Source organism: Heteronotia binoei, chromosome 18, assembly GCF_032191835.1.
Source record: "Heteronotia binoei isolate CCM8104 ecotype False Entrance Well chromosome 18, APGP_CSIRO_Hbin_v1, whole genome shotgun sequence".
Taxonomy (NCBI): Eukaryota; Metazoa; Chordata; class Lepidosauria; order Squamata; family Gekkonidae; genus Heteronotia; species Heteronotia binoei.
In genome coordinates, this window is record NC_083240.1 from 37,453,578 (window position 1) to 37,468,815 (window position 15,238).

The 15,238-nt window shown below is 46.9% G+C and overlaps 1 protein-coding gene across 1 annotated transcript in view; it reads right to left on the reverse strand.

Annotated features, from left to right (window-relative positions):
• Positions 1-15,238, reverse strand: part of NCOR1 (nuclear receptor corepressor 1) — a 188,040-nt gene that overhangs the window by 158,282 nt on the left and 14,520 nt on the right. The window contains 3 exon segments of the mRNA XM_060259485.1: positions 1,712-1,842; positions 3,644-3,822; positions 7,956-8,070. Of these exon segments, the coding sequence (XP_060115468.1) occupies positions 1,712-1,842; positions 3,644-3,751 (239 nt within the window). The 5' untranslated portion in view covers positions 3,752-3,822; positions 7,956-8,070.

Consider the following 15,238-nt stretch of genomic DNA (forward strand, 5'->3'; position numbering starts at 1 on the left):
TTTTTGACTCAGCCTTCCAACCTTCCAAGGTCGGTAAAATGAGTACCCAGCTTGCTGGGGGGGGGAAGTATAGATGACTGGGGAAGGCAATGGCAAACCACCCCGTAAAAGGTCTGCCATGAAAACTTTGTGAAAGCAGCGTCACCCCAGAGTCAGAAACGACTGGTGCTTGCACAGGGGACCTTTCCTAAATGGGGGGGGGGGGGGGAGGCAGATCGTCCACCTTTGCTGTCTCCCTGCCAGGGGAGGAAGATGACTTACCTTTGGCGTCTCCCCACCAGGCGGAGAGACAGCAAAGAGAGTTGCCGAGCTCTCCCCCCCATTTAAACACCACGGCGGGGTGTTTAAATGGGGGGGGGAGGAAGATGACCCACCTTTGTTGTCTCCCCGCCAGGCGGAGAGACAGCAAAGAGAGTTGCCGTGCTCCCCACCACCCCCCATTTAAACACCACGGTGGGGTGTTTAAATGGGGAGGGGGAGGAAGATCTCCCACCTTTGCTGTCTCCCCGCCAGGTGGAGAGACAGCAAAGAGAGTTGCCGTGCTCCCCCCCCACCCCCCATTTAAACACCACGGTGGGGTGTTTAAATGGGGGGAGAGGAAGATCTCCCACCTTTGCTGTCTCCCCGCCAGGTGGAGAGACAGCAAAGAGAGTTGCCGTGCTCCCCCCCCTCATTTAAACACCACGGTGTGGTGTTTAAATGGGGGCGGGGAGGAAGATCTCCCACCTTTGCTGTCTCCCCGCCAGGCAGAGAGACAGCAAAGAGAGTTGCCGTGCTCTCCCCCCCCCCATTTAAACATCACGGTGGGGTGTTTAAATGGGGGGGGAGGAAGATCACCCACCTTTGCTGTCTTCCCGTCAGGCGGAGAGACAGCAAAGAGAGCTTCTAGGCTTCCCCTTCCTTTCTGGGTGTTTAAATGGGGGGGGCAGATTGCCCACCTTTTCTGGCACCTTTTAATTAAAAAAAAAAAAGCCAAGCACAATATCCCACGTACTGCGCTTGCGCGAGTGTGGAATGCCATCTCAAAAAATTTGGTCCGGTTGAGACCTCTGATCAACCAGCGACAGGACCAACGCTACTTAGAACTGAAGGATGGAGGGATGTCTGATTAGGAAATTTGTTGTAAAAAAGCTGCGGGGTATAATAGCGACGGGTTAGGGATGGATTTAATGGTGAGTGTGACCGCGGCCTGGATCACATAAGCCCAACGCAGGTTGAATGCCTCCATAAGAACTAAATTGGAAGGAAAGGCAAACCTCCCCCCCTCACCCCGTGAATGCTGGAAAACATGCATGGTATCATAGAATCACAGAGTTGGAAGGGACCTCCAGGGCCATCTAGTCCAACCCCATGCACAATGCAGGAAACTCACCCTATGAGTTTTATTCTACTTCCTCTATGAGAAATGCTTGTAGAGCACTGAAACCCAGTTCCATGCTCTCTGGAAGCCCAACCTTGTGCCCTCTGAAAATTTGTCAAGCAGTGCCTGAGATTTCATGACGCACTGCCCATACCTGTGTAAAAGCATCTTCAAAATCACAATCGTAAGGACTTGGAGCTGACTTTCAAAAAAAGAATAAAGAGAGTTCACAGAAGCTGAAAACCAATTTATAGACTCACATTGCAGAACCACTCATGGTCCTCTACAAAAATCCTCTGAATTGTTGCATTTAAAACAAAACCAAAACAAAAAAACCCCCTCAACACTCACCTATCTGAACCAGGGTGAAATTCAGAAAGCAAGGAAGGTCTCCGCCGGAGTTGCTGCTGCTGCTGCTGCAGAAGTTGGGTTGCCTGGCTAACTTCCAAGTGAGAAGTGCGAAAATCAGGTACAGCAAACTCCTAGAAACAGTACAGGCATCAGGGTGGAATGAGAGATTAATTAAAAAAAAAAACTTTAACTGAAAGCATCTTTCAATCTAGCCCCCCCCCCCCGTTACTCAAGCGCTCCTGAGAACAACACCTTCCTCTGGACATGTGCTATAGAGAAAGAGACCCCCATCACCATAGCTAACAACCCATGGAGGGACAGCCAAATCTGTAACATGATTCAGCAACAAGGACCACGAGCGGTTTTGCAGACTCAAAAGTTTCTCAAATTCACCACCCAAAGGTGACAGAAACCCCCAAAGGTTGACACATTGAGCAGTCCTTCTGTGTGGTGAGCAAAGTTGCCCATTGGAGGTGGGGTAGATGCAGTACAAGTTGCTTCTCTCTTCTCCCACCCTCAAAAGAAGACTGCTATAACCAGGCCTGTAAGAGACTGATTGAAGAGCCGTGTTTCTACTTCGGAACAGAAATACCAGTTCTCTAAACCCAGGAGCACCGGAATTCAGCTCAGCAGAGAAAACAGCCCTATAGGTCTGAAGTTGGAGGTCAGGAGATCTCTTTGCTCATTGCTAACCACCAACCCCCTACAGGTCAGTTTCACCACAGAGCTTGATTTCAGCACTTCAGAGTTTAAGAGCCACCTTGCTATTTCCCTGCCCCAAAGAATGCAATGCAGTTCTTTAAGCCTCACTTTAAGCCTCACCATTTAATGTCCTACAAGTGGGGATCAACAGCAAAAGATGATGGATTGTTTTAAACTTGTTCCCCAGGTGCTCCATAATCCACACCCCCGCTGTCCATTTTCAGAGTATGGCTGAATTTAAGCAGCACATTAGAGCAAGCAAAAAAAAAAAAAAAATTAATTGCAAGATTTTATTGCCTGTCCCAACCTTAAAGAATTCATTTGTAAATTAGGCATTTTGTCTCCTTTGGAAGAAAGATTTTCCCATGGCTGGCATGGGGTGCGGGGGGGGGGGGGGCTTTTCAATTTCTAGCGAAAAGGACTTGCAACCCTACCCATGATGCGGCTCTTGTGAATTTAGGAGGGGGGGGGTCAGTATTTGTGAATTTCCTGCATTGTGCAGGGGGTTGGACTAGATGACCCTGGAGGTCCCAACTCTATGATTCTATGAGATGCTCCTACTAACACTCTGCAACTCCCTGAAACGTAAATATCTGTAACTTCAAACACCCCACCCCCAATGCATACATATAAATAAAAAACAAGTATCTTCCAGATCCCTATTATTCCAGCTCTGGCTTGGTGAGATCCCACCAGGCAGCAGTTTCCAACTCTCTATCCTATGCAGATCTTCACTATCAGCAGACACATTTCTTAACTGGACCAAGTTTTCCCTACCTGCTGATCTGGAAGACATCTGCATGTAAGAAGGAGCTGCTTGTATATAAACAAGGAAAACACCCAGCATTTTGGCAGGTAGTAGAAACAAAGATTGCTTTTTGCCCCCACTGGTAACTGCACCCCAGTCTGCTGGAGTGAATAGAAGAAATATACCCCTCACATCAAGAGAGTCTGTAGGACAGTGGACTAAACATGCACCTCAAGAGGGGGGGGTGGGGAGAGTGCATTTTGCAATCGTGTCCTCTGAGAAAGCTACAAAACTGCATCCCATAACGGGAACCAATGAGAATCGGACCCACTTCTGGCCACAACAGACCCACCCTGGATTGAATTTCTTGGTCATGCATGACTATTATAAAGAAACAAAAACCCAGAACCTGGTTTTTCTACAGAGGAGAGTGTGATCAAAGGAGATCCACCAAGGCTCCACAGGGAGCGCCTGCCACTTGCCTGTTGGTGTCGGCTGCCGGGGAACGTGTACTGGACCGAGTGTGCCGGGTAACGGTTCTGTTCTGTGCTAAACGCTCCTTGGTTAGGAGGGTAGCCTGAGCTTGACATTATTGGAGGAGGAGTCCTTTGCTAAACTGCGAGATCAAGACTGATGAGCAATCATGTTTCCAGGAACCCGCCTAGAGGAAGAACAAAGAGATGACAGATAAGAAGCCACCAAAGCATGAACTGCAGCCCTAAACACATTCAAGCCACAGTTCACTTAAGTGTAACCAGGATTACCCACTTCTAGCTGGTGGACGGCAGAACTGATCTTAAGAGGCACAAAAGCATCACGTCAGCTTGCAACGGAATGATTTCTTCCAAGCCCGAACTTTATTTGCAATATAAGGTTTCACTGCATGGCTCTCGTCATCTTAATGTATTTCCTATAAGTATACTGTGTTTTCAAGGGTGTTAATTCTGTTGATTCCATGTCTCACACTGCTCCTATTGTAATCTACTCTGAATCTCAGAAAGAAAGGCGGGCTAGAAATGAAGCGAATAAATTAATAAATACACACAGATCAATTAACACAATGCAGATCACAAATAGGTAAAAATTGAAAGAAATGTATTGCACAGAGAACACCTCTGGGGACACCTCTGACTACTCAGAATAATACAGATGAGAGCTCAGAATAGAGGAATTAATTTCCTTGGTGTCTACAAAAGAAATAACATTATTGGACTGAAATAAGAATCAAGAAGAAGAATTGATTATATACACATTGTGATGTGAATTATAACATCATTGTAAGCCTAGCCACTGTTGAAGATTTACGTAAAAAATTGAAACGGAGAAATTAAAGCATCTGGGTCTTCATTGGGAGAACTTGAACTAAGACATTATCCACATGGGACTTCATTTCCTACTGTTCATTGCCCAGTGTCTGTATTATTTTGATTTGGCTATTGTATTGCACAGAGAAGAACCACAAAGAGAGGGGAAGAGAAACTAAACCAAGCAAGCAAAAAAATATCAGAGGATATTTCGAGTACTAGTAAGGGGCCAAAGGTTAAAAACACCAATAGTTATAGACAAACGTACACATGTTTATTACAAAAAAACATATTAAAACCTTAGAACAAAGTAGGGGTCAAGTGTCACCTTTAAGAAAGGTGCCACTTGACCCCTACTTTGATCTACTGCTTCAGACCAACACGGCTGCCCACTTGGATCCATATTAAAACCTTGTAGGGGCCCAAATGAAGCCTCACAAGATCACTGAAGTGACAAACGCAAATGAAAGACCCGTACACGACCTGATGCGTTTCAGCCTGCAGAGGCCTTCTTCAGAGATCAAACAGCACAAATTTCAACACACAACAAAGTCCCTGTTACACTTGTAAATCGACAAACAATGAATATAGGACCCAATTTTTTTGGAAGGCCACAAGAGGCCTTATGTCAGCAACAACTACATATACAGCAAAGAGTAATATTGCAAATATGTACCTTCCAGTTTAGGTCCTAAGAGTAAAATCCCCATACCAGGGCCAGTGTTAACATCAGTACATATCAGTCTTGCACAGAGGAGACTCAGGGCTACTGGGCGTTCAGCACGCACACAGCCATGCCTTGGGGTAGCTTTGCTTCCAGTATACCAAACGGGCAGCAACACAGCACTGCAAAAGGCCAGCAGGAATGCCAGCTTGACTCTGTGCCAGCAGCCCGCCAGCCAACTGCGCTCCTGGGAAATCAGGGCTCCTTCGTGAGAAGATCAGGAAAAGACAAGCTTCGCCAAACAATACGCTTGCCCCTCATGGTTGGCTTTCACCCACAGAGAACAATGGGTGTCTTTTAAAGCAGCGTTTCCCAACCTGTAGGTGGCTCAGCTTGTGAAAGAGGGTGCCAGACTCTTGAAAGTTTTATTAATCAGTGCATGCTCTGTTTTTTGCTTTTTTAAAGTGGGTCACTGCACCAAGTAAAATTTGGAGTCGTGGGTCACCACCAATGTTCCCTCTAAGCTGCAGAGTCTTGTGAGCAAAAAACTGTACTTTGCGAGCTACTGGCATTAAAGCTGTGAGCGACTGCATCCATTAGTGTGCTCTGGGGCCATTTTTCATGAGCTGAGACAAAAATGTGTGAGCTGGAGGCTAAAAACCTGTGAGCTAGCTCACCCTAACTCATTATAACTGGTCACCGCCATATCCAGCTATTTCTGGACGCCGTTCCCCTGGATTTAGCCAAAGGTTTGGTGGCCGCAGTGAGATGGTTAAAAGCAGAGCTGGATGAAACTGAATCCTAGTAAAACAGGGACCAGACAGGGTACCTCTAATACCTGCACCAACTGTCAAGAGCGTGAGTGTGACACCGGATGCCTCCCTGACAATGGAGGTCCAGGTCGCCCAAGTTACTGGGCTAGCATTTTCTCATCTATGCCAGGCCAGGCAGCTTGCTCCCCTACCTGCCTCGCTCTGACCTAGCCACAGTAAGCCTCCAGGATAGACTACTGTTTGGTGTAGTGGTTAAGTTTGGTGTAGTGGCTAAGTGTGCTGACTCTTATCTGGGAGAACCAGGTTTGATTCCCCACTCCTCCACTTGTAGCTGCTGGAATGGCCTTGGGTTAGCCATAGCCCTGGCAGAGGTTGTCCTTGAAAGGGCAGCTGCTGTGAGAGCTCTCTCCAGCCCCACCCACCTCACAGGGTGTCTGTTGTGCGGGGGGGGGAGGTAAAGGAGATTGTGAGCCGCTCTGAGACTCTTCGGAGTGGAGGGCGGGATATAAATCCAATATCTTCATCTACCTCACAGGGTGTCTGTTGTGGGGGAGGAAGGTAAAGGAGATTGTGAGCCGCTCTGAGACTCTTCGGAGTGGAGGGCGGGATATAAATCCAATATCTTCTTCTTCTTCTACTGTAACTTGTTCTATGCAGGCCTACCCTTAGGACTGACCTGGAAGCTCCAACTGGTCCAGAATGTGGCTGCACAAGTTCTTACTGATACCCCTCGGATTGCACATGTTTGACCTGCGCCGTGTGAGCTGCACTGGCTTCGAGTGAAGTACTGGATCAGATTCAAGATATTGGTCTTGACCTTTAAGGCCTTGAGCAGTCCGAGGGTTTGGCACCAGCAAATATTAAGGGCTATCTAGTCAGGGGTGTCGAACTCATTTGTTATGAGGGCCAGATCGGACATAAATGAGACCTTGCCGAGCTGGGCCATGTGTGTGCCTATTTAAAATTAGGTAGCAGAGATATAAACTTTATAAAGGACACAAACATAAAGATTTTTTAAAAAGTTAAAAATAAAACATGCTTAAAACATTAGAACTTGTTAGTCTTAAAAGTGCTTTCTTTGTATCTCTCCCATGGGATCCAGGGAACTGGGCAAAGGAAGCTCTGGCTCTTTCCTTCCTTCCCTGGGGAACCAGGAGGGGGGGGGAGTCTCAGCCAATAAAAGGAAGACAATCTTGGTTCAGTAGCTCTGCTGTGTGATTGAGAGAGCCTGGCAAAGCAAGCTATCCCTCTCCCCCCTTCCTTTCCAAGAAAGGAGCCACAGCCAGTGAAGAAAATAAAGTGTTTGCTCCATAGCTCCTGTGCGATTGAGCAAGCCTGGCAATGCAAGCTGTGATGCAGAAGGAATCAAGAGAAAGGGAGAAGGAAGCAGATGACAGCCAGTCGCTTGGGGGGCTGATGAGAGCCCTCCTGGGGCCTGATTCAGCTCCCGGGCAACATGTTTGACCTAGTCCTATATACGCCTACTCCAACACCACAGTCATTTTCTGAGGCCCTACTTCTGATGCCTCCACCTTCTAGGGCAGTTGAGTAGCAACCCAAAACAGGGCTTTCTCACTCGTAACACCAAAACTATGGCACTCTCTCTACCTAAGGATACTCATCTGTTCTATCACAGCCAAAGACTTTGCTTTTTGCTGTGGCTGGCACTCTTTTAGTGACCTCTCCTTCCTGTTCTATATTTTAAGAGCTGCCTCTACATTTTTTTTTATAACATTTGCACTTAACTGGTGTAATCATCCATTTTTATAACTGTTAGGCACCTCTGGGGCTCTGATGGGGCAGAAATGTGGGATATAAGTAAAAAATTAAATGCAGGCGGGACCTTCAACAAGATGCACCTTCCCATCCACATGGCATGCAAAGGCCCTGCGATTGTGACCTTTTTAGAAAGATAATGTCAGACCGAGTTTGAAAAGATCACAATACAGCAGGGGAAACCCCAGACAGCGGAGGATCAGGGGACATCATCACTTGGATGTCAAATAAGGCAAAACTTCCATGTTGAAGCATCCGCAGACACAACCCAAATGACCTTTGTCAACCTTGAAGATGACAGTAAGTAAGTGCATGCAGAATCCACTCTCCCCATCACACCTACTAAAAGATTTCTGGGCACCAGTCCATACTACTCAGTGTCAAGGAAGACGCTGAATGAAATGAGAATTAGCACAATTTATTTACTTTATGTATACCTCATTTTTCTCTCCAAAAGAGCCCATTAAAGCTGCAGTACTGCAGTCCTAAGCTCTGCTCACAACCTGAGTTCGATATCCTCACAACAACCCCATGAGGTAGGTTAGGCTGAAAGGATGTGGTTCGCCCAAAGTCACCCAGCAAGCTTCCAGGGCAGAGTGGGGATCCTAAACCTGGATTTCCCAGATCCTAGTCCAACACTCTAAACACAATTCCACACTGCCTCTCTAAGGCTGTGTTCCAAAGTAAGCAATAACTGAAGAGCCAGCAACACTCCCTTCCCATCCATCTCTGAAGCCAAGAGGCAGGCAAAGGAAGGAGAAAGAGGAAGAGGAGGAGACCGTAGATTTATACCCCACCCTTCTCTCTGAATCAGTCTCAGAGCGGCTTACAATCTCCTTTATCTTCTTTCCCCACAACAGACACCCTGTGAGGTAGGTGGGGGCAAAGAGAGCTCTCGCAGTAGCTGCCCTTTCAAGGGCGGCTCTGTGAAAGCTATGGCTGACCCAAGGCCATTCCAGCAGCTGCAAGTCAAAGAGCGGGGAATCAAACCCGGTTCTCTGAGATAAGAGTCCGCACACTTCACCACTACACCAAACTGGCTCTCTACACCAAGCTGACTCTTCCCCAGTGAGACAGAACTTCTTGGAAAGATCAGAGCACAGCAGGGGAAACCCCAGACAGCAGAGGATCAGCGGACATCATCATGCGGATGTCTTGACTTGATGTCAAATGCAGGGCACCCAGCAAATTTCCACGGAACAGTGGGGATTCAAGCCAAGGTCTTCCAGATCCCAGCCTCACACTCTTACTATGCCGCACAGACACACTTTATTTTCCTACGTATCTTGCCGCTCCAAAAGCAAGGTGTCTCTTCATTTTCAGAGTAAGGGGGCAGACCAATTCCAGCAAGTTTCCTAATTTCTGCCCCTCAACAATCGTTATGAGGATAACACCAGGATTTCCAAACCCACAACTGATTTAGAGTCCAGCGATCCATCACACTGGACAAACTTCCCGAGCGAGATCACGCTGGAGGGGCAACCTGTTTCCTGCCGCCCCAGAATGAGCTTCACGATCAAAGAGGCGTTTCTACAGTTGATCCTTGTATCTCAAGCATGGTAGCTAACTGCTGAACCACACGACTACCTCCTAGCCTTCTCACAGGCCAACAGGGAAAGCACCTGCAGAATTATCCCAGTGGGTTCAGTGGTACATGAAAGAACTTGTACAGTCTGTAGCAGGGGTGGCCAAACTGTGGCTCAGGAGCCACATGTGGCTCTTTCACACATATTGTGAGGCTCTCGAATCCCCCACGGCCCCATTAGTCAGCTTGGATAAGACATTTGTGTCTTTAAATCACTTCTCCAAGCCAAGGCAGTTAAAGCTAAATTTGCTTTCTTTCCACCTCTCCCTCCCTCCATCTATTTGCCTTCCTTCCTTCCTTCTGTTTTGTGACTCTCAAACATCTGACATCCATGTTTTGCGGCTCTCAAACATCTAACATTTATTCTATGTAGCTCTTACATTAAGCAAGTTGGCCACCCCTAGTCTGTAGCAAGGCTGCCCTCTCCTTTTCTACTGCCACCCCACTGCATGAGAATGTGCCACGGACTGATCCTGCAGGATCATTTAGATTTCCTTTTACTGAAGAGGTTAGTCTTGCACACTGCCCGGCATGTGATCAACACAACTGAAAACCTATTCTAAGAAACCACGCAACCACAGGCCCAACACTGCAAGCCGCCGAGCCTTCTGAAGCCATCGGGAGACATTCAGATCATCTAAGCCAAATACTCTGCTGAAAACTCAGCCACTCATCTGAACTGAGTTGCTGACCGGCCCTTCTCTTGACTTTTTTGCTCATGGCTCGTTTTTAAACTTGTAGTTTGATTCACTACTGATTTTAAGCTGGCTCAACGGTGCTAAGAGTGGGCTAGTAAGACAACACCAAAGTTCTATAATGTACATATGAACATATGAAGCTGCCTTATACTGAATCAGACCTTCGGTCCACCAAAGTCAGTATTGTCGACTCAGACTGGCAGCGGCTCTCCAGAATCTCAAGCTGAGGCTTTACAATTTTTAAAAAAAACAGATGTACAACCCTCGACTCGGGTGAAAAGCATCAAAACCGGCTGACTGGATGTATCTGAGACGCCTTCAACGCTGAAATGAAGTTGTAAGGTTCCAGAATTTAGCCACAATCCAAGACATGCTGTGCGCAAACTGCAATTCTGTGCAGATCTCGCTTCCGGAGAGTCTCAGCTTTCATATTAAAGAATAACAGGCTCCTAAACTTCACTGCTGAAAAGGTGTGCTTAAGCATCTATGGACAATGCCTGGTGAGCTCTCAGAATTTCGAGGAGCAACTGAGCAAGTTTTCCAGGGATTGACAGGTGGAGCATCAGTGCCCTGCGAAGTATTTCACCCTTCCTGTGACAGTAACCAGCTGTTCTATCTGTGCATATTCAAGACTGGCACTGCATTGTTTTAACACTTGCAACAATGAGATGTCTCGCTTTCCTAGCAGCCACGCCAACCCCATCTGGCCTCCTGTAATTGCTGGGATTGTTGTACAAAGCTGCAATTAACAATAATGAGGCACGCAAGGGTAAATCCCATCCAGTGATGATGAAAACCAACAGCTTTAATGTGTTTATTTACATTGTTTACACCACCTTTCTCCGCTAAGGGGACCCAAAGCAGCCTACATAGTTTCCCTCCTCCTCCATTTTAACCTCTCAACAACCCTGCGAGGTGGATTGGGCTGAGAGGGTGAGACTGGCCCAAGGCCACCTAGCAGACTTCCATGGCAGAAAGGGATTCAAACCTGGTATCCTAAGTACCAAGACAGCCATTGCCTGAAGAAGAAGAAGAATTGCAGATTTATACCCCACCCTTCTCTCTGAATCAGAGACTCAGAGCGGCTTACAATCTCCTATATCTTCTCCCCCCACAACAGACACCCTGTGAGGTGGGTGGGGCTGAGAGGACTCTCACAGCAGCTGCCCTTTCAAGGACAACCTCTGCCAGAGCTATGGCTGACCCAAGGCCATTCCAGCAGGTGCAAGTCCAGGAGTAGGGAATCAAACCCAGTTCTCCCAGATAAGAGCCCACACACTTAACCACTACACCAAACTGGCTCTCAATGCAAGAGGGCTGTTTTGTGGCTATGTACCTAGGGCATAGATCATCGCTCATATCTCTGTGTGGAGATTAATACCTCTCATCCAAAGTGCAGGGGGCTCTGTGCATGCACACAGGAGCCGGGGCAGAGATGTTTTTGAGGCCTGCAAGCCAGGGCTATGCAAATCCCAAGTGCCTGGCTGCCTCCTAATGAAATTTTTTAAATGGCCTCAAAAACATCTCTGCCCCAGCTCCTGTATGCATGCAGAGCCCCCTGCACTTTGGATGAGAGGTATTAATCTCCACACAGAGAAATGAGCGATGATCTATGCCCTAGATACATAGCCACAAAACAGCCCTCTTGCATTCTGGGCAGGAAGCTGGGGTTCTGCATCTCTCACTCCTGAGGTTTGGCAGTTTCCTCTCCCCTCCCTCTTCTCTGGCCTGCACGGGACTGTGACTGCCTTTCATTCAATACTGCAAGGAATCCATCGCAGAGAAGAGCCAGTTGACCTGATAATCCCGTGTATTTCAAAAATAGCACTGCTTATGCCGTACAGATCCTTACTGAAGCGGAAAGAGACCACCCCCATAACCTCTGCCGCTATTCATTCACAGCTGCTAGCGGCCGTCACATGAAGCCCTCCTCTTGAGATTTCCAAGGAAGAGACCTCCATGCTGTTGGCCAAACTGGCATCTATCCTTGAGGCGCCAGAACCTTCTCAACAGGGTTCCATCGGTACAGACTTGGGAAAGTTCCATCAGCACAAATAGAGCCAGGCTGTTCAAAGTGGACAGTCTAACTGCCCACAGTCTTGTTACAGGTATTGACTGACCATATACTGACTGTGCAGTGCAGACTTAAGCCATTCGGCTCTATAAGCCCCAGGTTGGCAACTTGGTGTTTTATTTCTTTGTTTACTTCACTTACACCAGGGGTGGCCAAACTTCCTTAATGTAAGAGCCACATAGAATAAACATCAGTTGTTTGAGAGCAACAAGCCATGATTGTCAGATGTGAAGGAAGGAAGGAAGGAAAACAGATTGGGGAAAGGTAGAAAGAAAGCAATTTTAACTTTAAATGCCTTCTCCAAGTTGCCAGTTGGCTTGGAGAAGTGATTTAAAGAGGGAAATGCCTTCTCCAAACTGGTTGATGGGGTGGTGGGGGCTTCAGGAGCCACGCAATAAGTGTGAAGGAGCCACATGTGGCTCCTAAGTCACAATTTGGCCACCCCTGACCTATACCCTGCCTTTCTCTGAGGGTGGACCCAAAGCAGTTTACATCACAACAATCCAGTGAGATAGGTTATCAATAGGGATATCAAACATGCAGTTCGGGGGCTGAATCAGGCTCCTGGAGGGCTCCTATCAGGCCCCCGAGCAACTGGATGCCATCTGCTTCCTTCTGTATAAGCCTTTTGCAAGGCTTGCTCAATCACACAAGAGCTAGAGCAAAACCTCTATTTTCTCCATTGGCTGAGGTTCCTCCCTTGGGGAGGAAGGGGAGAGGAATAGCTTGCTTTCCCAGGCTCTCTCAATATATATATATATATATATATATATATATATATATATATATATATATATATATATATTGTGTTTGTCTGTGTTCTTTATAAAATTTATATCTTTGCTACCTTATCTTAAATAGGTACAAATATGGCCCAGCCCAACCTGACATGGCCCAACCTGACATGGCCTGGCCCAACAAGGTCTCATTTATGTCAGATCCGGCTCTCGTAACAAATGAGTTCGACACCCCTGGGTTAGGCTGAGAATGTGTGACTGTTCCAAGGTCACCCAGCAAGTTTCCATGGTACAGTGAGAACTTCAACCTGAGCCTTTCAGATCCTAGTCTAACTCTCTAACCAGAACACCACACTGGCTCTCTAAAGCTGTATTTGGAACTGAGCAATAGCTAAGGGGTCAGAAACATATAACACCCCAACTCAGGTCCCGGGACCAAAAAGCAGACAAAATGTTCTTCAGTTGCTTCTTCCCCATGGCAAAGCGCAAGCAAACCTCTGTAAAAACCTTTTCCCCACCCCATACTCCTCAGATGCTTCCTCTTCTGACACCAAAAAGCTGCCAGTTTGCATAATAAGGAAAAGACCACAAAAGCCTCCACTGTTTTTTGCTCAGGGGGAAAAGCCTAACTCTAACATTCTCAGCCTAACCTACTTCAAAGGGCTGTTGTGAGGATAAAAGGGAGAGGAAAATGATGTGAGCCATTCTGGGTCGCCATTGGGGAGAAAGGCAGGGTATAAATGAAGCAAGCAAATCAAATAAAGAGCTATATAGTCTGGCTAAGAAAACTTGTTCCCCACTGAGTTTTGTGATCTTAGTACTGGGGAAATGGACTCATATCTATCCGTCTTGCAGGTGCCACAGCAGCGTAGAGCTTTTCCCCTTGCCAGATGCAACGCCATGCCCTCTGCCATTCTTTATGGCAAACTTAACAAGACAGCCTACTCAGTCAGATACTGTCTCTGCAAGCAAAAATGTGTGGAGTCAGTTACTCATATTCTTTTTTGTCATTTGTATACAGATCTTCGTCACAAGTATTCACATCCTCTTTTAGTTAGCACGGTTGATGGTTCTGATGCACTTGAGGTCTATAGTCTTTTGAACGATACTTCATCTAGTGTCACTGAGAAAGTGGCTAAGGTTCTTTATTCTGTTTTAAAGGCACGTCAGAGGATCTCATAGAAACCATTTATGTTTATACTTTTCCTGATGTATACGTATGCAATCGTTCCATTTTATCCTTTTTTAACCAATTTGCTCTGATATATATATATATATATATATACATACATCTATATATTTTATGCCAATCAAGGCTTAGACTTGAATAATGAGCTCTTTGCTTGAGCTTTGACTAACAAACAAGAAAGAGAGCAAGAGGCCAGTAGCACCTTAAAGACTAACAGAATTTGTGGCAGGGGATGAGTTTTTGTGAGTCACTGCTCAATATATTTCTACTGCTATGGCTAGACTGATACAGCTACCCATCTTGATCTAAGAGGATGAGATACGTAACGAAAAGGAGAATGAGACCTGGGTCTATGGGAAGATGCCTCCAAGGGACTGGTTGCCTATACCACCAGAAAGAGTAGGAAAAATTGGGGGGGGGGGGGTGCACTTCAGTCTAGCTGCCATTCAAACAGCAGCTTCTACTTTAAAGGCCAGATTCAGAAATGAGAATAAGTCACTCCCCTGAGCTGAGGTAGAGGAAAGGACCAGAGCGGGAAAGAAGGAGCAGGTGAGGTGAACTATAAACAAGGAAGCCCCTGGCTGAAACTGTATCTCAGTCAAGTGGATTAACAACATGGCCGTACACGACCCACTTGCCTCTCAACGCACTAGCATTCCCATGGAGGGCCCTCCACCCTCTGCACCACTGGGATAATGTCAGTCTTATGAGGTTCATATGCATGTATCTGGACACTGAAAAAATACCATATTAACACTGCTGTTCTGACACTACCAAAATACACTGGCTGTGCTGACATTACCTAAACACACTGGCCACCAACTATCGAGTAGCACCCTAAAAAGGTCAAGGTCGTCCCCTGTGCAAGCACCAGTCGTTTCCGTCTCTGGGGTGACGTCGCATCACGAAGTTTTCACAGAAGACATTTTTTACGGGGTGGTTTGCCATTGCCTTCCCCAGTCACCTACAATTTCCCCCCCAGCAAGCTGGGGACTCATTTGACCGACCTCGGAAGGATGGAAGGCTGAGTCAACCTTGAGCCAGATACCTGAACCCAGCTTCCGTCGGGATCTAACTCGGAGAGCTCAGACTGCAGTACTGCAGCTTTACCACTCTGCGCCATGGGGCACCCTAAAGACTAACAAAATTTGTGGCAGGGTATGAGCTTTCGTGTGCTACTGCCTGTGATTCACAAAAGCTCACACTTTGTCACACATTTTGTTCGTCTTTAAGGCGCTACTGGACTTTTGCTTCCTTCTACTGCTACAGACAGATAA